The sequence below is a fragment of the Typha angustifolia genome, chromosome 10, assembly GCF_048772165.1.
Source record: "Typha angustifolia cultivar Huaian chromosome 10, ASM4877216v1, whole genome shotgun sequence".
In the NCBI taxonomy this organism is placed as follows: domain Eukaryota; kingdom Viridiplantae; phylum Streptophyta; class Magnoliopsida; order Poales; family Typhaceae; genus Typha; species Typha angustifolia.
The window spans coordinates 6,411,628-6,434,150 of record NC_133248.1 but is presented as its reverse complement, the minus strand read 5'-3'; the positions used below and the strand labels follow the sequence as shown (position 1 = coordinate 6,434,150).

At 35.7% G+C, this 22,523-nt stretch overlaps 2 protein-coding genes across 6 annotated transcripts; one reads left to right on the top strand and one right to left on the bottom strand.

Annotated features, from left to right (window-relative positions):
• Nucleotides 1-4,754: 4,754 nt before the first annotated feature.
• On the bottom strand, nucleotides 4,755-6,360 carry LOC140769146 (GRAS family protein RAD1-like). The gene has a single exon (XM_073109737.1). It carries the CDS (start codon nucleotides 6,330-6,332, stop codon nucleotides 5,046-5,048), a length of 1,287 nt encoding a protein of 428 aa, XP_072965838.1. The 5' UTR covers nucleotides 6,333-6,360; the 3' UTR covers nucleotides 4,755-5,045.
• A 6,710-nt stretch (nucleotides 6,361-13,070) lies between these two features.
• On the top strand, nucleotides 13,071-17,664 carry LOC140767960 (uncharacterized). Of its 5 annotated transcripts, none has more exons than XM_073108020.1 (5): nucleotides 13,071-13,420; nucleotides 13,793-13,943; nucleotides 14,363-14,470; nucleotides 16,897-16,961; nucleotides 17,042-17,184. In XM_073108020.1, the coding sequence occupies exons 1-5, from the start codon at nucleotides 13,410-13,412 to the stop codon at nucleotides 17,046-17,048; spliced, it is 342 nt and encodes a 113-aa protein (XP_072964121.1). In that variant the 5' UTR covers nucleotides 13,071-13,409; the 3' UTR covers nucleotides 17,049-17,184. The 5 variants fall into 5 exon arrangements, with proteins under 5 accessions (XP_072964121.1, XP_072964122.1, XP_072964123.1 ...); XM_073108021.1 differs by having other exon boundaries at nucleotides 13,072-13,420; nucleotides 16,897-16,966; nucleotides 17,037-17,175; XM_073108022.1 differs by having other exon boundaries at nucleotides 13,072-13,420; nucleotides 16,897-16,966; nucleotides 17,042-17,082.
• Nucleotides 17,665-22,523: the final 4,859 nt, after the last annotated feature.

The window sequence follows — 22,523 nt, the reverse complement described above, 5'->3', positions numbered from 1 at the left end:
ACTGGAGTTCGTCGAAGCTAGATCTAGAAAGAGAGTAAGAGAGAGAGTGAGAAGAGAGAATGAAAGAGAAAGAAACAGAGGGTAAGAAAAAAGAGCGAAAGAGAAAGAGAAAGTTCAGATCGAGCCTGGATCATATCTAGCTCGCCTGATTTAGCGAACCATAGTTTCACCTCGCAATTTCTATAACTAATTTATTATTTGGTTTTATTCTGATGGCCGAAGATGTGAGAGAATGAAATAATTAGCACATCCCTATTCACTAGGTATTTTTCTATAAACTATATATAGAATTGAAGAAGAAATATCTGTCTTAAATAACATGTCTTTTTAGTTTTATTTTATGTTGAAAATTAAATATTTTGCGTGAATCCTCACATACGAGAGATATGTGATAGATCACATTTACTTTTCTAAACTTTTACTAGCATTTCAACTGAAACACCTAAACCTCCAAATACATGTGTATACTGCGTAGGCTGCAGTCCAACTACAGCTCACAAGGTTAGCTATGGGCTACGGTCTGACTTGTGGGCCCCCTTCCACCATCTCCCTTCAAGCATGGGAGGAGACAGAGAAAGGAGACGTAGCCACCACGAGGCCGACGATGCCGATAGCATAGCCATGAGGCCGAGTAAGGGTACAGCGGCCGGGAGGTGGTAAGAAAAGGGAAAGGAAAATAGAGGAGGAGGGTTTGACTGTGGCAGGGCGTAGCTTGAGCCCGCACGGAGCTGCTGTCCGTCCTCCCCGCCGACGGGGGAGCGGGAGCAGCTCGCCCCCCGGCCGGCGGCTATGGAGGTTCCCCTCCCTCCTTCACTAAGGACCCGAACTAGCTAAGGGTGTTTCTCCCGCCCGATCGGAGCTCTCAGATCGGCGACTAGATGCTAAGTCGTCGGCCACCGAGGACTTCAATGATGGTGAGGAAGGAGGGGTCAGTTTGCTAGAATTTAATGAAAAGTAGGGACTTACCGAGAGGGTCCACAGCTGGCTTCATCGGCTCCAGGTCCGGGGCTTCGTCGGCTCCAACGTCGGCAACACAAGAGAAGGAGAAGGAGAGAGAGATGGTGGGGTGGAGGGAAATAGATGAGGGTGGCATGCATGCAAAGAGAAGGAGGAGAAGAAAGACGAGTGTGGCATGCTAGGTCGACGCATGCGTCGGGAATTTTTTTTTTTTTGGGGGGTATTATCGCAACCCTCAATCTCCTCCTCAAATAAATAGGTTAAAGGTTTAGCTGTAACTATTATTTGAAACACAAGGGCAAGACTAGGAATTCTCATGCTACTGCCTTCCCCACTGAACGCTAATCTTCATACATATGTCCATGTAAGTATTCTGATAGTATTTTTAATACTAGTGTTCATTTCTTTTATCACCTTCTTCGTTCATTTCATTTGTTAGTAAATTCTAAACCCTAAATTTTATACAATCCATTATACAATAACTTGTAAGTAGGGTGTTATCTATATGGTAGGGTGCTATTTTTGTGTTTAAATAAGTATTTTGAGAGTATTTTCAATATTAATTTTCATTTATCTCCATTCAGTTGTAGTCATTTACTATGTCTGTCGTCAAAGAATATGTTCCAAGAAGAGGATACGCAGTTATTTTCAAGTATTTTGAATATTATGAGTAAGAGCTAAACGCACAACCTATTAGTTTGCTAGATTGAGTCAATCCATAGGAATGTATAGTTAATCTATCCATATCACACTTTACAATCTGTAGATAATATAACATAATCCGTTAATAACCTATGTAATCTAGTAGTCCTATATCGATTAAGCCATTGTTACTAGCTATTAGTTAATCCATTCGTGCTCTATAGATAATTCAAAGAAGAGATGGACCCTTTTCAAAGAAACACAAGGTTGTTTCTTGTTGCTATGCCTTCAAGATTTTTGTTAGATATCAGTGTGTGGGGAAGGGTCGCAAACACCACCACACCATTCTAGTTTGTCTTTGACTTCCCTAGTGTTTCCAGGACTAATTGTTATTAATATACATTATTAATGCCTCGAAAGCAGGAACCACAATTCTTCTTAGAGGAAACTATCTAGTTTGTCTTTGACTTTCTTAGTATCGGAGCAATAATATAGCGAGAGGAGGAGGAAGAAAAGGAAAAGAAGAGCATCAGGAGGGGGAGGATGATGTCTAGAGGGGAGAGAGGAAAATAGAAGGAAAAAAAAAAGAGAGGAGAGGAGTAAGAATTGCCGATGGCAGTGTAATGCTCCTCAATAGGAGGGGGGGAAACATCTTACGTCAAACACAGGAGAGAAGAGGTTTCTAAGTAACATGAGTGTGTACATTACTAAGAATCTTGGATTACATGATAGACAATGATATATCCATCTTTAAATAAATACTGGCATTTACAATGGAAAGCTTTGGTGATCATCAAACCGAAGCTCAATGTCACATCTTGGAGTACTCCTAGGCGACATAATTAAAATTAACCTCTTAGTGCACCACTTTAGAATATTACTTAATTCCATCAAGGGTGGCAGATACTCCTTAGAAACATCTCGATTTCTCTTGGTTGTTCAACCTGGGAATCTTCTCGTGCACAAGAACAAGTAACCATACGAATAATATATACGACGACTTATTGAGAACTATAACGAGATATAATAACATAGCAGCACTCAACTTATTTCTCTTTATATATTTAAGAGTGATTAACACATCATCTTGAACGACTAATTCAGCATCATCTGAGCACTTTATTTTCTCTTGCTGCTTGCTACTTACTGCTTAGTGCTTATATGATAGGATGAGACTTCCTTCAGAGCACCATGCACAGTACCTCTTCTCCAGACAAATAAGTACAACACTTAATCCAACATTTAAAAACGCATTGTTGGTTCTCAATCAATGTCGTAGATCTTATTGTTTTTAGCATAAATCTTATAACCTCCTTGTGCAGCAAGGTCCAGGATACCCTACAAATCTTGTTCATTTGGCTGCTTCTTTTGTTTCTCTAAAATTAATTAACATTAGGCTGTGTTTCATTAAAATATATTGGAATGTGAGAAGTAGTATTTAATTTTCAAAGCAGTTTGTCGTACCAGCCACGATACATAGTAGCTTCATTAATTTTACGTGAAGCTACCAACTAAGCTTTTAAAGCATTATCTAAAATGTGTAGATTAATAAGATAATTGTGCATTATTCAAAAGAGAGTGATAGGTAGTCCATCTTTTAATAGGATGAATGCAGTATAACCTAACATCAAACAGCATAAGCTTCCGCAAATATATAATGTATGCAGTAGCTTGCAGTACTGCTTTTCATAAAATATTTAGGGTTAAATTTCATTTAGACCTCCTAAATTGTCATCTTCTTTTACATACTTCCTGAATTTCCTTTTTAATCCACATAAATCTCTTGAACTACGAAAAAAATGCAACATGGGTCTAGTGGTTGATTCCATTTTTCTTTTATCCACCAAGAATTTTCTTAATTCAATAGGTTTATTTGGATAAAGAAAAAGTCTCAGAAGGTATGCAAAGAACTCTAATAATTTAGAGGATCTGAAGTAAAATTATCTCTAAATACTTTGAAATTGCAAAAGCAAAGTTTAATGGCACATCCGATGTTCCTAGACTAACTACATATTCTTGCTCATTCTTACTACCATCATTCCTTATCAAAATGAGTGCAATTTTCTTGTTTGAGCCTGTCATTGTTCCATTTCAACTTGGGAATCCTATCCTCCATTTCCTTCTTGTTGTTCTTATGATTAATTTCATAGTTTCAGCTCGTCTAGGTCTCTCATTTTCCAAGCTTAAGATGGTGGAGCAATTGAATTGGAGACATTGGAAAGAAAAAAAAAACAATTTCTATTGACAACAGGAATTTGGTTATCTCCAATCAGTGACCAAACTAATAATTCCTGATATGAGAAATAATGAAAAAGTTAAAATCTAGAAAATCAAAGAATTAAAATCTATAAAATAATGCTTATATAAATGACCGGATAAATTATTTGTAGTATGATGTTGTTGATAGTTGCTTTTTGTTTACCCATTCTCTATCTTTAAGAAATTCTATTCGATTAATGGGATTATATGTAGAATTCAGTGCAGTGCGTGACTTAAGGATTGAGTGAGACAAATTAGAATAAGAATAACGCAGATCTCACAACAGATAAGAAAAGATAGTAGATAGAATATATTATTTCAGATTTTGTTCAGATTAAGGAAAGTTTCTTAATATCTCGAATGAAGAAAAGAATATTTCATATTTGATCATATTTGCTACAGATAGATAAAGAAAGATTCTTAACATCTCATTATGGATAAACTTTCTTCTTCTTCTTTTTAACTAATGGTCCATAGTTCTATTTCATTAATTCAAAAGATTCATTACACCCCACTCCGGAGGAATTCCAGACCAAACTTTACTTACATCTCGTTGTGGATAAACTGAGAAAGATATTATTTTCTCTAAACTTTATCCGGCTAATAATCTTAAAAGCTTTCGGAATTTTACAAAGATCATTTTTTTTTCTTATATTTGTGATGGTCAACGAAAACACTATTATATGCTCTTAGATATTAGCTGAGAGTGGACATTAGTTACGAAGAATCTTAGATTACATGATAGAGAATGATATGTAGATCCATATATATTTAATCAAACACAACCATTTAAACTCAGAATTGAAGTTTTAATTTAGAATTCACATAGTACAAGAAAGCTTCAGTAATCATCAAACCAAAGTGACATAATTAACCGGCCTCTTAGTGCACAGCAGTCTAGCTAGATTCTTGTTAGCTTCCATCAAGGATGGCAGGTACTCCTTAAGAACAAGGGTTGTTGGTTGTTCAACTTGGGTATCTTCTCTTGTACTTAAAAATACGACAACAAAATTGAAAACTGAACAAAACTATAATAAGACAGCAGCACTTTTAATTTATTTCAACTGTCCAAGAGTTAACAACCCACATCATCTTGAACGACAAGCTCAACATCATCTGAGCTCTTTATTCTCTCTTGCTGCTTAGATGCGTTATATATACTCATCTCCGTCCCTAAGCACATCCTTTTAGCATTTCCAGCAAGACGCAGCTATGATTGGCTGCGACTTCCATCCAAGCACTATGCACCCCTTCTCCTCCGCCACGGTGTACCCTTCGCACTCCTCGTTCTTCGCCAGCCACTCCCTCGCCTGCGCTCCCATCTTGGCCGGCGCAGCCTGAAACCCGGCGCGGCTCATCCTGCGCCGCCACTGGTCCACCTTCTCGTGTCGCTCCACCCGCGCCGGCCCCTCGCAGCTCACGATGTTCTTGATCTCCTCCGCGAAGTAGTGCTGCTCCACCTTCGCCCTCTTGGTGTCGTACTTGGGCCGCGCCGCGTCGAGGGCGTCGAACACCGCCGAGTAGTAATGCAGCGCCTCCATGAACCTCCCGAGGAAGAAAGGCCCATTGTGGCTCGAGTCCTGCTCCACCAGCACGAGCACTTTGGGAGATAGCTCGTGGATCATCTGCAGAACGGAGTTTAAAGCGCCCCTGCTCTCCTTCACCACGCAATGCAGCTGGAGCATGCTGTTCACGGCGATAGCCTCGCCTTCCTCGACCGCGAGATCTCCCGAGTCTAGGCTCTCCAGCGCGGCCTCGACGGCGAAGAACTCGAGGTTTACTCCGAGCTCCCGGGCGTAGTGCTCGAGCGCGTCGCCGATGTCACGGAGTTTCTTGCCGTTTGCGCCCACGCCGGTGATGCGCACGCGCTTCAGCGGCGCAGCGGAGAACGCGAAATGGTCGATAAGTTGCACCCATTGCTGGCCGCCGGCCAGGCTAAGGGTCATCCCGAGATCGACCACGTGGACAAATCTCTCTCCCTCAAAGGCTTCCAAGAAGGCGGCGTTGGCCACGAAGTGGCCAAACCGGAGGTACGGGCACAGCTCGTAGGCCAACCCTAACGCCGCCTCCTTCTTCTCATCAGACGCCATCGTCGCGGCTGCCGGAATCTTAAATCCGACGGCGCCGAGCGGCTGGACGAGCGCGAGACGGTCCGAGAGGCCTCGGACGAAGCACGACGCGACGCGCTGGAAGGCGGTGCCGTGGACCGGCGTGCTAGCCTTCAGCTCGCGGATGAGCAGGCCGGCCTGCGCCCGGTCGCGGCAAGCGACCGCCTCCGCGCACGAGATCAGCAGCCGCAACAGCCGCATACCGTCGCCAGAATTATCCTCGATAATTCCGACGCCTTGTTCTAAATCTCGGAGCTCCTCTTGGGGCAAGAATTTTTGCCGATACCTTTCGACGTAATCGCGGATGCCTAGCTTGCGAAGGCGGCCCTGGTCGGCAGCGGCGGCGGTTAGTATTCTACATTGCATAAGAGGAGGGCGGCATGCAAAGAGCGAGTGGACGGACGCCGGGAAGAGGTTGCAAGAGTAGGAACCGGTGTCAAATTTAGCCATCTTTGGTGGACTAAGGATGAGGTCGTCATTATCCTCCGGTGCTTGCTCTTCCTTGTAGACTAGTTGGTGTTGGTGTTGGTGTTCGAACGCTTGGTAGAGGAGATTTACGTACTGGATGTCCGGAGGAGACATTAATTAGCTTGTGTACGTAACGAACAAAGTTGGGCAAAAATTTCTCATAAGCCGACTCACCGAATCTCTTTATAGAAATTAAGTACCCAATAATTTATTTATTATTTGGCTTAATTAATTAATTAATTAATTAATTAATTAGCAGGATTTAACATTAGAAGGGACAAAATAGATAAACCTATTTTTTATTTTTTATTTTGCATGTCCCATGGTATATGTCAGGTTAAGAAGATCTAATTATCTAAAAGGAATAATATATAATTGGGGAGAAAAAAATATATAATTTAATGATTTTCGTCATCTTCTAGGTCTAAGGTGTCTGCCGATTGAATATTAATTGAAGAAACCATACCCTATGCATGAAGAAATGAAGAATATATATAGACTAATTATGGAGGTTAGCTATTAGGTTTTCCAACACTGTTTTATTATATTGGAGGAATAGCCGGCCTCTCTTTAATTATTGAAACTAATCGTAATTCCTGTACTATGTTTCTATAAACACCACAAATCATATATTAATTAGATCACAGCTACTGAGCTACTGAGCTATCTCTCTCTCACGGTGATCAACACCTATATTTGTTTCCGATCGTGCACACGTCACCATGAAGATCGGTCCGGCAGATCGCTGTTTAAAATGATTCTCTTCCGAATACTTTGGAGCCTGCCTAATAAATTTGGGAAATTTGCACTAAATTTAAATTAAATTTTAAATTTTATCACTTGATCTCGTTTTAGTTTTTCCTTTCCTTTTTTCCTTCCAATTTGCTCTTCTACTATTTTGTTCCTTATTAAATATTAATGGGACACCTCATTTTCTTATATTTTTTTATCTTTTTCTTCTTATACTATTTTTTTTATTTCTCAATTCTTCTTATTCTTTATTTTATATATAGGTCTCTCTAATTATTTTTTAATAAATAAAGTGGGAGACTATGGGAGATAGCGGTGAAATAGTTATGTAGCTATTTATTTGACTTGAGAAGGATTATAATTGCAGCATTGTTAGCAAAGCATTGTTAGCAAAGGATAATATTAATCTCTATAAATAATATATAATGTATTATTAGTAATAATATTAATATTTACTATTTAAATAAGCAAACTAAAAATTGTAAATCATTTAAAAAAATATACGGGTAAACGGATATCTGATATCCGTATCTGAATCCGAAAAATTTATCCGACCCGTATCCGAATCCGTATCCGAATCCGAATCCGAGTCGGATAGAAATTTTTACGAATCCGATCCTAGTCGGGTCGGAGTTAATCCGACCCGTTTTCACCCCTATATATCAATCCTTCAAACAAAGAGAAAATTGCCACTAAAGTAGCTAAAAGAAAGGGACTTGTATTTCTGTTACTATATAATTTTTCATTAGGAACCGTAGTTATATTTATGAATTTCATAGTTAATTTATATATTTCACAGTTATATTTATGAATTTCTCAGTTAAACATTAGCAATAAAAGAAGAAAAAAAAGGAAAAGAATTGAGTAAAAATAAATATGAATTATATAAAATAATGAATTATGTATACCAACTGTGAATTATAGTCAGAAAAAGGAGGGATGAGGAGGAGCAAGAGAGATACTACCATATTCAAACTTTTGAATACTAATGCCTAAATCCATAAAAAGCTTCATTACTTATACCTAATACAAATTTGCTTCAAAGGATTGGAATTTAAAGTCTAATCTATTTACAAAGGTAGGACGGCAGGAATGAATTAAAGAATAAAAAAAAAGTAGGAGAATGGATTATAGATTTATATCAAATGTCTTAAATGGATAGTTTTAGAAAAAGATGTATTGAACACAATGTATACGGTAACATTTTTTTTATACGAAAAGGCTTGTATATAATTATTTTGAGTGAAAGAAAATAAAAAAAGAAGAAGATGGTAGAGTGAGATAGGAGAAGTAAAAGAATAGTATTTAAATTATTAGTAATTATGAAATGTGTCTCCAAAAATTTGAATAGGGTAGTATTTTTCTCACTCCTCATTCTTTTTTTTTTCAAACTATAGTTCACAATTATTTACACAATTTGCAGTTAATATTATGTAATTCACTGTTATTTTTACACAATTCATTTTCTTTTATGGTTCTTATTTTTGCTGCTAATGTTTCACTCTGAAATTTTTAAATATAGCTGTGAATTATTTGTAAATTAACTGCAAATTTTGGTAAATATAACTATGATACCCAATATTTGTTATAGCTTTTAGTTCATTCGGCTCTTTCAATTAGGAAAAAAATCTCATGTACAATTAGGATTTAAAGTCTTATCGATTTACAAATATAGAATGAAAGCAATAAAATAGAAAAATAAAATAAAAAGTAGGCTAGTGGATTATAGAGTTATATAATATATCAAATGGATAATTTTACGAAGAAAAGAGAGATTTGTATAGAATTATTTCATATGTAAAAAGAAGAATTTAAAGAATATGGAGAGAGATTAAAAAAAACAAAAGAAGAATATGTTAGCAATGTATTAGTGATTATGAAATGTGTCTCCAAGACTTTAAATAGTTAGTATCTTTCTCATTTCTCATCCTCTTTTTTCTGACTATAATATATAGTTATTTTATATAATTCATAGTTATTTGTACGTAATTTGCAATTATTTTTTAAAAAAATTTATTTTTAGGGTTCTTCCTTTTATTGCTATTGTTTAACTATGAAATTTGTAATATAACGACGGTACCTAATGCAAAACTATACAGTAAAAGAAATATTTGTCCATTTTCTTTAGCTACTCATACTCATAGTATGAATGTTCTCCCTTTTTAAAAGATTAATTGTAACTTTTAATTCGTTTAGCTCTTTCACTTGAGGAAAAATCTCATGTACAAAATACTTTATAATTAAAAACGTACTATGGTAGCAAATGAGGATATGGTAGAATGGTACAATATCTCTTGAAATGAAGAATAAAAGAAAGTAGAACAGTGGATTATAGAATTATATAAAATGTCTTAGATGGATAATATTAGAAAGAGATGTAGTGAACATCACACATTTAGTAACATTTTCTTTGTATGAGGTATTTGTATATAATTATTTTGAGTGGAAGAAGAAGACAAAAAAAGCAGTGGAAGAGTTAGAGATATAAAAAGAAGTAGAAGAATATTAGAATAATATTCTTTAAGCATATGAGAGACTTGAATAGAAGAAAAGAAAAAGGAGTGAGAGATGAAAGAAGAAAACCATGAAAACACACAATATATAAATATATATATATATATATATATTCTTACATTGTTGCATCTGTTATTTAATAAGATATTAAATAGTGAAAGGGCAAAATTGAAAGTAAAAACGGAGAAATACCTCGTTAGCAAAGAAAACTGAAAATGAGTCTGGATGACAAAATAAAATTTTTATTAGGTTGTTTTGTCCAAATTTCCTAATAAATTTCAAAATGGAGTTCTACCAAAAAAAATTCAAAATTGGGCCGAGTATTTCATATAGAGTTAGTTTTTTTAGGGATAATTACATGTAAACATTCTTGACTGTTATTTATTTCTACATAAAGTTTCTATTATTTATTATGATGCATTGACCTCGTATCGATATTGTTGGAGAGATTAATGTATACGATAAAAGAAGGGTGCTCATTGAAATGGGCAAAATATGTTAGTATAATTATCTCAATCTTTTATTTGTGTGCATATGTCCCTATCAAAAATTGATATTTACATTTATATCTTTTGAATTACTTGAATTTTATATGGATACATGATATGTTTTAAAAACTCTTATAATCCATTTACTTATAAATAAATATTTGATATTAGTATAGTAAAAAATTAACTATTTATCTCGATTCTAGTTTACTAATACCTATTTCTCTCTCCTCTTATTTTATATGATCAAAATAAGAAAAATAATTACATACTGAAAACAACCGTTAATTTACTAGTGTACTCCTCTCTCTCTCTCTCAAAATAATGGTATTGTATTCTTCTCTCAAAAGTCGTAATACATGTATACATATAATATACATCTTTCTCTCTCTTAATTTTTTATCTACATTGCAACCTAAAGTATGTTTGCACTGTATAGTAAAAGTTTGTATTATCTATATAAATATGTATTATATTTAAATATGTAGAAAAATATATCCACACACATATGCCCACAATTATGTCCACACAAATATGAAGTGAAATTTTTGTCTGCGAGACAAACAAATATGTCTACACTATATGGTAAAATTACTATCAAATTACTTGTGTTGTTTACAATCAATTCCTTTTCCAACCTAATAGTCCTATCAATATTTTCTTGCAATGGGAATGTAGAAAAAGTTTTTTTTAAGTCACATAAAAAAAGAATTTGCTTTTAATAAAGGCCTTAAAGGCGGTGGTCGACGATGAAGAGGGTGTGGAGCCGAGCTGGATTGATGGTGTTGATGCAGAGAAGTAGGGCGAAGGTGGGTGCGGATGAGGATGGAGTGATCGGATGAGGATCTAGAGGGAAATGGAGGCTGGGGTGATGGAGTTTGATAGTGCGGTGGCATCGAGGTTGGGGGGGGGGGGGAAATGGCTGGGCTACGGTGTGGGTGAAGTGAGAAAGAAGTTGCGATTGCATGAGTTGAGGAAAGGAGTAGTGGGAAGTCGGTGAGGTGGATGTGCGAACTCAGCTGGTGGCCTCGATGGGGGTGCAACTAACTAAGGATAGGGTTTGGAGTGAGAGCGAGAGAGTAAGAGAAAATTACAAAAATTCTTCTTGGTTCTTAGGGTGCTCACCACACTTCATTTATAGTGGCTACTCCAATATTATGTTACTTGCTTTCCAAGCAACCCTAGACTAGGCTCAACTTAACTAGACTAACACTGACTCGACTTGTCTTGACTAAACTAACCTGACCAACCAGCTCTAAGCTGGTTCACAATAATCCACCATACTTCCGTCACCTTGTCCTCAAGGTGTGAAGTCAGGGAAGCGCTCAACTCTCTTAGACTTAAGCTCCCATGTAGCATCATCTAAGTGTCGGCCCAACCACTCCACCATAATCTCTATTTGCAGCCTCCCATCTTTACATCGTTGCCTCCTAGCCAAAACCCTCACCGACCCTACTAGGTGTGTCTCCTCTATTAGGTCAGGTATGTCCACATCCACGATCTGGTCTACCTCCACTCAAGCTTTCAGGATTGAAACATGGAACACTAGATAGACACAAATCCTTCGGGCAATGCCAATCTGTATGCTATCGGGCCAAGTTGCTCGAGCACTCAAAACATCCTAAAGTTTTGTTGCACAATAGACATTTTGTAATTTACTTATAATATTAGATTGAGTTATATTTTTGAGACACTGATTAAGGAGCTTTTATTTATTTAAACTATTTCTAATTTGTTTATATATAAATTATAATGATAAAATATGTAAATTTTGCAATGTAAAAAAAAAACGAAAGTTATTAGATTTCAATAAAAATTGTTATTATATTTATGAAAGTGACTAATTAGAGATATGTTTTCTATACAAGTCTCTCTAATTGCTGTTTAATTAATATAGTAAAGGACTAATTATAGATAGTTTAAATAAATAAAAACTCTTTAATTAATATTTCAAAGAGAGAACTTAATCTATAATGCAAATAAATTATAATATCTACTTAAAAACTATGAATTACTATCAGAATTTTATACTTAAACTATAAATTATTCATTCAGCTGCAAATAGATTTCGAATATGAAAAACTTCGAATACAAAAGTTCTAGATTACGATGTTATGATTTCCGATTGATTTCATACTTTTTAGACATCACATGATTATCTTTTAAATTTTTTTTCGAAACTTTATACTATGAATTTCATATTTGAACTACGAAATTCTAATTCTACGTAGTTTTAAAAAAATAATCTCTTATATATTTAACCGTTGGAATTGACATAGAAATAAATAATAATCATGCCGAGATATATTTTTAGTTATTTAACTAATTATAATTATATCACAATTATCTCTTATTAATATCTTATTTTATTAATTAAAGAGTGATTAAAGACTTATATAAAAAAAATAAAGGATTAAAAGATAGAGAAAAGAAGAAGAAGAAGATGAATACGGATTATTTTTCTTTCTTATAGTGTCCCGTTAATATTTAATGAGATATTAAATAACATAAAAGATAAAGTTAGAAGAAAATATAAATAGAAAATGTCTCAACTATAAGAGAAATTGAAAATGACCCTGCCCGTCAAATTGTTCGATGCAATAACCCAAAAATATAACAAGAATCTGCAATCATCGGTGAGAAGAAGCAACGAGTCAATCTCTAATCGTGGGAGATACCCCCGTCGGAGATGTACATGAATGTCTCTCTAAGACTAGTTGCTTTTCCCCAAGCATATAAAGTTATAGAGACCGATAGCTATTATCGGAGCCAGGATGTAGGGTTATTTTTTTTTAAAAAAAAAATTCTAAATAAAATGATGGAAAAGTCCGATCAGCCCCAAGCCCGGTATAAGACCGTCAGAGTAGAAATGGGTTAACCCAGCCTGAGCCTGACTTTGACCCCCACAAACCAGAAAGGGCCCACTCTGTCCACTGGCAGCTTGACATCATTTTTTTCTTATTTTTTCCTCTTTTCTTCTACCCTATTCATCTTCCGATCCAACTCCGATCACCGCCGCCGCTCGGAGCCGAGACTCTTCGGTAACGTCTCTCCCTTCTTTTCGGTCAATTTGACTTGCGTTGCTTGTAGATCCTTTCGGCAATGAACCTCTCGTTAAACTTTCTCGGCCAAATTCTCGGGCGGGAAACCCCATCCGGCTTCCCTTTCTCCCCACACCATCCTCTCGGCCTGGGCTACTAGTTGGTGCCCTTGGTACCCCTCCATGCGACCCCGGTGAGTTTCGCGTAAGAGCCTGCCTTCTTTTTTACCCCGTGGCGCAGATCACCCCGTTCCTCAGGCCTTCCCGAACCTTGCCGCCATCGGGATTGGCCCTGTTGCAATTCCTAGCCCCCCTCCCCCCTTCTTCCTGTCTTTACTGTTTAAGTTTATCCTAAGTAGTTATAGATGTACTAGAAATTAATACTTCTGTGACGAAAAGTTGATGGTAATAAAGCTGAATTTGTAACGGTCATATTAGATGCCAACTCATCCGTGATAGTCGACAGTAATGAGAATGTGAAGTACTTCCATTTAAGTATATCTTAAAATTGGATCACTGCAGGCTGAGTATTTAGTTATTTACATAAGGTCTTTTTGTTTATAAAGACTTTTTCTTATACACCGCTGTGGAGCACACTATGTGAAACCGAAGCTCATTCCTCCAATGTCGGTTCTGCGCTCAACACTTAGAGGCCTGCACCATTCCACTGCAAAAGCTCCCCGCCTCACCAAATTTGCTCTCCAACCTCCTAAATGTGTAAGAAGCATATCTTCTGCAGCTTCTTCCATAAATGTTGACATCCAAGATAATTTTTTGTTTTGACATTTTTCTTTTCTAAGTAACTGAGCATTACTGAAAATCTAATTAAATGCTGAATCGGAGAAGAATAGGAGTTGCATCTAGCTAAAGTTTGTTACATTTTAAGTTCTTTTAACATTTTCATATCTATGACTGTTTAATTCTTGAGGTGAATCACCCAAAATGGTAGTGGAATTTTTTGGTTTTATTTGATAAAGTTATATACTATACAACTGATAGTTATCTCCTATGAGAGATAATTTATAATGGTTTCCGCAGATGATTTGCATTAAATTTTTTTTTCTCGTGTGGTATTGTTATAGCCTTACATTCTAACTTGTCAGATTAAGTTGGTGAATTTATTTACGTTTTCTCAGGTGGAGGTTGAATTTTCTGATGGCAGCCTGTTCAATCTCTCAGCTGAATTTCTTAGAGTCTATAGCCCTTCTGCTGATAGCAAAATTAGATCAATTGGTGGTGAGAAGGTAGTCCTCTCATCCAGTTCCCAGATAATCTTATTATGTGCTATGGAATTTCTTGATCAAATATTTCTAGATGTACAAGAGGATAATGCTAATTTCTTAGCCTGCTAAGTTGAATGATTCATGAATTAAAACAAGCATGACATTACATGTACACAAGGTTACCAGCAGGGCATAATCTGGAGGAAAGATATATTTGGTCTTATCCTCACTATTGAAGATGTTGCTTCCATGCCATGAATATTATGACTGCATGGATGTTACAGTCAAACTTATCATCACACCAAGTGATGTCTCTCGTATTTTTCGCCACATACTAATTTCTACTATGTACATTTGCCTATTGATTTAATAAACTGAGCTATATCCGTTGAGTGCAGAACATATCCATTAAGTCCTGTCTACTCAGGAAACTAATCTTTAGACCCAGTTTCCTTAATCCTTGATGCAAGATGGTTCCTATTAGCCAGTGTTCATCCACATTTACTACCACTTGCCACCATACAATCAAGAAAATACTGTCGAAATTCTAGCCTGCGTTGTTGATCTAGAAATTTCTTTTGTTCTTGCTGGCTATTTCATTCGCATGGATCCTCTGTAATTTAGTAGAAAAAAACTTGTGCAACATGTCTTATTGATAGATTTGTACCCACATTATTCAGTTTGATATGGAATTCTCGATTTTTGAAGAAGATGACAATAGATCTTTTGTCTCCTTATTGTGATGTATATATCTTAGTAGCTTTAAACAGCTAGTACTCATGGTATGAGAGATGTGCTACATACATCTTGCCATCTCTAGACATTAAATAGCTGGGAGCATGGGTCAATTACACCACATGAAGTTCTTAATGTAAAAGAGCAAATATACATGAGGTAAGAAGTTACCTCAAGAATTAAGCAGACTATCTGAATTTATGAAGGCAAAACATGAGTGTTTGATGACTCAGGTTTCTTGAATTTAGTAAGCATGAGGTTGTCTGAAATTCTTCAGGAGATAGGAATTGTAGTCCAACTAATAGATAGATATGAAAAGAAAAGAAAGCAAAACCAGGTAGGAAAAGGAAAATCGAGAGTAGGAAAAGGAAAACTGAGAACAAGTAGGAATATGCAAACATGGCAAATAACATGATAATTTTTTTTAACATGGAAAACCTTTCAGTCACTCAAGAGTAAAAAAAATCATGGATCCGCCCCTAAATCAGATCAATATTTTCATATCAATCATATACACAAATACTGCCAACTTCGTCGATAGTATGTCATCCAAGTGTTTAAGCTTGTCTCTTACCCGTAGTCCGTTGTAGTTAACTACTCCATGAATAGATTGCCTTCGTGTTTGATGCTTGTACATCACTTTGGATCGCTCCTCAAGTCTCTTGGTGTTGGTTGGTATCAATGTTGATGATGTCAATTCAGCTCCTTTGATGCTATTGGATCAATCTCTGATGTAGAACAAGCACTCGAACATATGAAGTAGCTCTCCTCACAATCTATTTTTAAATATTCTCTGCGAGGGAATCTAGAACTCTCTAGGTGTGATCCTTTGCTCTCCCATAAGTTTCTTCAAGTTGGATGACTTCCTCTAGCATCTGATCCTCTTTTATAGGCATTAAGATAGTCCTTGTTTCGGACTAGGTGATCTAGAATAGGAAAATCGGAGTCCAAAATTGTTTCTGAATTTTTTAAAGTTAGCTCTGTGCAATCGGTCCACACCCAACTAACCCAGTCCGCACTGACTCTAGTTACCATAAGAGAATACATGTGATTGTTGTGCTGTGGTGGCACTGCACTATGCGAGATGTGCACTGAGCCTACGTCTGCTCAATTTGAACTTTTTAACTTGGTTGGCATTCGTTGTTCGATTTTCTTCGCATGTACACTCCTCCACAAGTCATGTGTCTTAATCGTTACATTGATCCTAGATTGTAGAAATGTTTTGTATCCATGAACTTGCCATTAAATAAAATTGTATAAATATAGTCTTGTGATCTTGTCCATATGTTCTTGGTTATGTTAGCTAGAAATTATTTTTCTTTATATATTGAAAATATTGGCTTTAATTACACTGTTAGTTACCTCAATAAAGTTTCATCTTTTCGGAAAGAAAAATGTATTGTAATAGTTGGATCAAATTTTCTACAGTTCATTCTGAGTAATTGCTAGTGAATATGTTGTTCTCTGATTTGATCAAATATTTTCCTATACTTTGCGTTGCTGAAAGAATTTGTTTTCTACAAGTCATATCTACTCTTTAACTTGTTCCCTCGCTCTTGAGGTTACATCTTTTGCTGACCAGTGCTGCTATTGCAGTTATGTGGTAGCTCGACTATTTCTGTTGTTGCCTGAGCAGATCAATCTCAAATATGGTTTTTATTCTCCTAAAAGATTATATAGTTTATGATTATTCTCAACTATTCTTGAAACAGGTAATCTATGGACGGCGACATGTTGGTATAATGTCAGCAGAACCAGTAGGAAATTATGGAGTCAAGTAAGGTTTATATATCTTGTCATAACCTCTGTATTCCTCCTATGATTCTTCCTTGTGACAGGTGGTTCTTGCCAGGATAGTTTTTGATGACTTGCATAAGACTGGAATCTTCACCTGGGATTATTTTTACCATTTGGGTGCCAACAAGTTCAGTCTCATGCGTGACTATATCAAGATCTTGAGAAAACACAATCTTAGCCGAGAACCACAGAGAAGGAAATGATTTGGCCACAAATAATAGCTGATTTTCCATTACAACAAAACAAGAGGGCATAAATAAAGTCAGTCATGTTGGACGAGCTACAAAGTCACATCTTTATTGGTATTTTATGACAACGATTTGGATTCAGCATAGGTGACTGGCAAGAGGTGGGACATACAGACGCAAAGACAAACAGCCAGAGTTAGAATTGGAGATAAATCGACCTGTAAGGCTTTCAGATGATAGTATGCTTGCTATAGAGTTTCATGGTAGTTGTAATTTAATTTTTGGTCCCAGATATTTGAATCCACCAGTGGTAGGAAAATGTTAACCTGCTGTTTTGATAGCAAGAAACTATAATATTCTCAACAGGGCAGCTGTAACTTGGTTGGCAGTGGTTGGGAGTTCCAGAAGGCCATGAATGTAAAGGACAGGTAATTTGGAAGATTAGATTCATAGCAAGCAATGGTTTTAAATTACAAATGGCATCACGTCTTTGTTCTGAAGTTGCATTTTGATATCAAGATTTCTCGATTTATTAGTGTACTTAAAAATAGTTCAAAAAGCATAAATGGTCTCTTGAGTTCAATTTAGGCGACAAAGTATCTCAGCAACCTCGACTAGTCCAACGATGAGTATGTAAACTGGAGTAAATAGTACAGATCTAGAATTGAGAAGTGTCATGATATAGTAGCCGTCCATTTTCATGCAAGTAATAACCATCTGGTTTTAGGTACGCACATCTTTTGAAGGATGAATAGCTGATGAGTGCTTTGATTCTACTTTATTTGCCAAGCAAGACACTAACTATGGCAGCTCTAAGAAGAGTTGGATTAAAACAGATAGCTTCACGCCCCTTTTAGTGAAACATAGCGGCGGGGAGTAATTTTTTATTGGAATATAATCTGTAGTAATAGCAATACTAACGTAATGAGAATTAAATGTGAAATGTAAATCATTACTTAATAAAAGTAAAGAGAATAATTAGAAACCTAATAAAATATCAAATTTTTATATAAATTGGCTCTAGTTAGATAAAGGGGCGGATTGCAGCAAAAGATCTCCTTAATTTTTTTACTTTGCAAAAATAAACCTCTCTATTATCGAATTATAAATTCAGGCAATTTTAACTAATTTACCATTTTTCTAACTTAAACTAACTATTTAATCTCATAAATGATACGTATAAATTACATAGATAATGCGTAACATTTTCTTTTAAAAGCTCGATATGTATATCGTTAAAAATTACAACATATTTTTACATAAACAATATTATATATATAATATAAATAATACGTGATATTTTTCTAAAATCTCAATGCACATATTATTAAAAATCAGAACGTACATTTTATATAAATAATATCTATAAATTACATAAATACGTGGTACTTTTTTTAAATTTTGATGTGCATATTATTAAAAATTAGAGCATATATTTTACATAGATTATACATAATATTTGCTTTTTAAAATTAGAGTTTATCTTTTTACATAAACGACACATATTATTAATAATACATGACCTTTTTTTTATATCTCAATATGCATATTATTGAAAATTAAAATAAATATTTTACATAAGCAATACGTATAAATTATATAAATAATATGTGATTTCTTTTATGAGATTTGTGAAGACTAAATTAATTAAAAAAAAGTCTAAAATTGTAATTTGATAATAGGAAGGCATAAAACTAAGATTTTGTTGCAAATCACCCGTTAGATAAAAGACTAACTTTATACTACCCAAATCAGAAAGCCAAGATGTAACAATCCAATCCCAAAAAAAAAAAAAAAAAAATTATGGGCACGATGCGACCGGCCACACTGTGGCCGGCCTCGTGCCCATGCCAGCTGCTCATGCAGCTTGGTGGGGCGCCACGCGCCTGCGGCCAGCTGGCCGCGGTGGGCCCCGGCGCCGCCACTACTCCTCCACCGCCTTCTCTCTCTCTTTAAATCTCTCTCTCTCTCTCTCTCTCTCTCTTGCCGGCCGGTGCCCTCCCCGCCGGCCCGAGTCCGCAACCTCCTCCCTCACCTCCCCTCTTTCTTCTCTTCTTCTTCTTCTTCTTCTTCTTCTTCTTCTTCTTCTTCTTCTTTCTTTCTTTCTTTCTTTCTTTCTTTCTTTCTTTTTCTCCTTCTTCCTCAACTCCTCCTCTTTCTTTCTGCACAGTGTTGGGCTCGGCCCAGCACTAATGGCAGATTTAATTAATTTATTAATTAATTAGTTTATTTATGTTATTTATTTAGGTATTTTTCTTCTTAATTAATGCAAGTAGATTATTTAGACATTAACTATTTTAATAATATTATATATCCTTCAATATAATTTTATTAATGATAATTTTTATAATTAATGATTAATTAGGTATAAATATAGGTAATACTTATATTTATTTATTTATTTACATATCTATTAGATTAATAGATAGATTTGTAAATTATAATTTTTAGATTTATATTCTAATACCCTCATCATATATATTTTAAGTATTTCTATTAATTTTATGATTATTCTACAACAAATAAAATACTAAGTTTATTTAGTTATTTATTTATTATTTTATCGAGTAAAGATTGCGTTGTCCCTAATTAATCAAGATAGTGTATGAATTATAAAATTAATTAAAATTAGACCTTCTCTATACTTATTTAGCCTTTTATTTTATAATTATATATTTAGAAATACTCTCATATAAAAAGAAACAGGTCTCTTCTCCTTATGTTATAACTAACATTTTATAATAATAAAGAATTATAATATTTGAATCGTATCTATATTATAGACCTAGTTATGTAATCAAAAATAAAGAAAAGTGATTCTAACCCTAATAAACCTTTATATTTTAACTGAATTAATTTTAATTAGATAAACGGCTAACATCATACTACTTAAATATTTCAGATCCCGAACCCCCTTATTTGAGACCCCGTGGACCTTGCTAGCGATGAATGTCACTCGGTTACCTGACGGACGTGAGAGATGCGTGGTTTGTATCTTCTGATCAGACGGTGAGTAGTCTTATCCTCTAGATCCCTTTCTCAAATTAAGTTATATTATATATTATGTACATGCATGTTTTGACCTCCAGCATGATTATATGACTTTATTTAAAGATGATTTCAATCGAGCATATTTTATCATGCATTTGATTAGGCTAATCTGGGATATGAATACATTAGTGATATATAGAGATGATTAGAGATGATTATATTGTTCTGATTTTATATAGAGATGATCTCTAGCATGAGTGTGCATGTGATAGACTAGCAGGAGTATGCATGTGTTGACTATATAGTTGGAGACTACATTGCATTATTTTTCTCTTGATTCCTATTCCACCTAAATTCCTGTTATGCATTGACTTATTATCGTACTGGATATATACATGTGATCTGGCATTTAGAAGGAAAGCATGAAATGTGATTGATAGGATAGTTGATAGAAAGCGTGGGGATACCCGAGTAGGCGCTACGCTTAGGGGTGCTTGGAGTGATGATTATGGTCGTTGATATGCGATATCTCGTGGCCCATGTCCGAGGTCAATTGAGTCTGTACGCACAGACAATCGGACACATGCCGTTCGCCAGGGCATATGTGGCGAGTTATCCTCACGAGGTTTCTATCAACTATGTGGGGTGCTCGGTCTGGATGGATGTTGATACCCTTAGCGGATAGCAGGATATGGTTATATTTGAGATACTCCTTGCGGATGGCAGAGTATGCTCAGAGCCTTCGGGCATGATGTTGAGACCGGGTACCGGGTGTTGACTGTGCACAATGGTCTAGTATGATAATATTATACCGAGATGTCGGTGATGATCGTGATGTTGAGAAATGTATATGATTTCATTATTATCTGACATTCCTGATTATTGAGTGGTCAATATACATCATATATGATTGTATCTGATGTCATAGCATTGTCATGGTCGGCATGCATCATGTGTCATATTTGAGAGAGAGTTATGATGATCATATGACGTGGTGATCTGTTTATTCATTGTCGAGGATTATGTATTCTTATCAGTTATGACATGTTATCTATATTTCATTTATGTAGTATTGAGGACACATTCATTTACTCATTCATGACATAATACTCTTTCTGATTCATATTATCCAATACTTGATTTACTCTCTATTTGGCATCACTGATTCGGGGTAAGGTCTATTCACTGAGCCTTTAGCGCATGACTCTCTTTATTTCTTTTCTAACCCCTCAAATATATGGTACGGTGATAGCGACTTGTGATATCTTGAAAAGATATTTTAGAGCGATGATGAGGTGAGCTATAGATGTGAGACGGTACAGATGATAGTTTATATAAAAATTGAGTTATATCAGTATTTGATATTTGTACTCTTTTATATTAGACGATGATTTATATAATACAGGTCGAATCATAATGTACTCATATAACAGTTGTTTAATTATATCTTGATGGTTTGTTGTGGCCTATGTGGATCCTACCAAAGTAGATAGTGGTATAATGTGTATCATTGTGGACTTAGATATTCATATTTTAGCAAATTTGTTTGGTTGAATGTATGATATATTTGATATTGGATTATGTGAGTATGAATGTGATAACAGGTGTTATTTGATGATGTCATGATTGTATGTGCACATGAGTGTATCTGTGCGTGACAGGTCCCGCCCGTCCTATCGCATGCGCCGCACGTGCCATGTGGGCGAGTGGACGAGTGGGCGTGTTCGTTCCGGGCGGGGACGTTACACAAGAGAACAAGCAATTGGTAACTAGTAACCATAGGATAAGCACACCATTTTTGACAGTTTTCTTATGGTAGTTTGTATAAAACATAAGAGCATTACTTGGCTACAGGCAATCAGTCTTCACCAAGGAATAGTCTTCCATTTCAATGAAGCAAATAGTGATCCAAAGGAAGGAAACTAAAATAACATGATATCAAACCAGCATATACAATCAAGACCTTTCTAAGGCTCATTGTAATTCCCCTCTGTAGTAACACTAGAGAATCAGTTGCAAAAAGCCGTATCATCATATATCCCATTGATAGAGGATCAATCATTTCGAAGATAAACCAAAAGTGCAAGACTCTTGCAATAACTAGCCATGGTCAAAGCATGATAGACTAGTTTAACCATGTCTACCATATATAATTCTATCTGGACTCCCATTAAGTGTAGTAGAAAAATAGCAACTTGTGGCAAAAATAGGTCATGTAAAAAGAGAATCATATAAAGTCTTTAATGCTACATCTCTAAATTCCTAACTAGGCCATCTCCTTTTTAGACTAACCTGTCCACCTGATTCCATGAGGTGTTTGAGCATTAATTGATTCTTTTTTTTTTCCAGAATTTATAGATTCT

What these genes read in the sequence shown, in the direction of transcription:
- LOC140769146 (XM_073109737.1), bottom strand. Translation starts at nt 6,332, where the DNA reads ATGCAATGTAGAATACTAACCGCCGCCGCTGCCGACCAGGGCCGCCTT.
- LOC140767960 (XM_073108018.1), top strand. An exon ending in GATCAATTGGTGGTGAGAAG is followed by an intron (nt 14,471 to 16,896) that starts GTAGTCCTCTCA and finishes TTCTTGAAACAG; the next exon opens with GTAATCTATGGACGGCGACA. An exon ending in GTAGGAAATTATGGAGTCAA is followed by an intron (nt 16,962 to 17,036) that starts GTAAGGTTTATA and finishes GGTTCTTGCCAG; the next exon opens with GATAGTTTTTGATGACTTGC.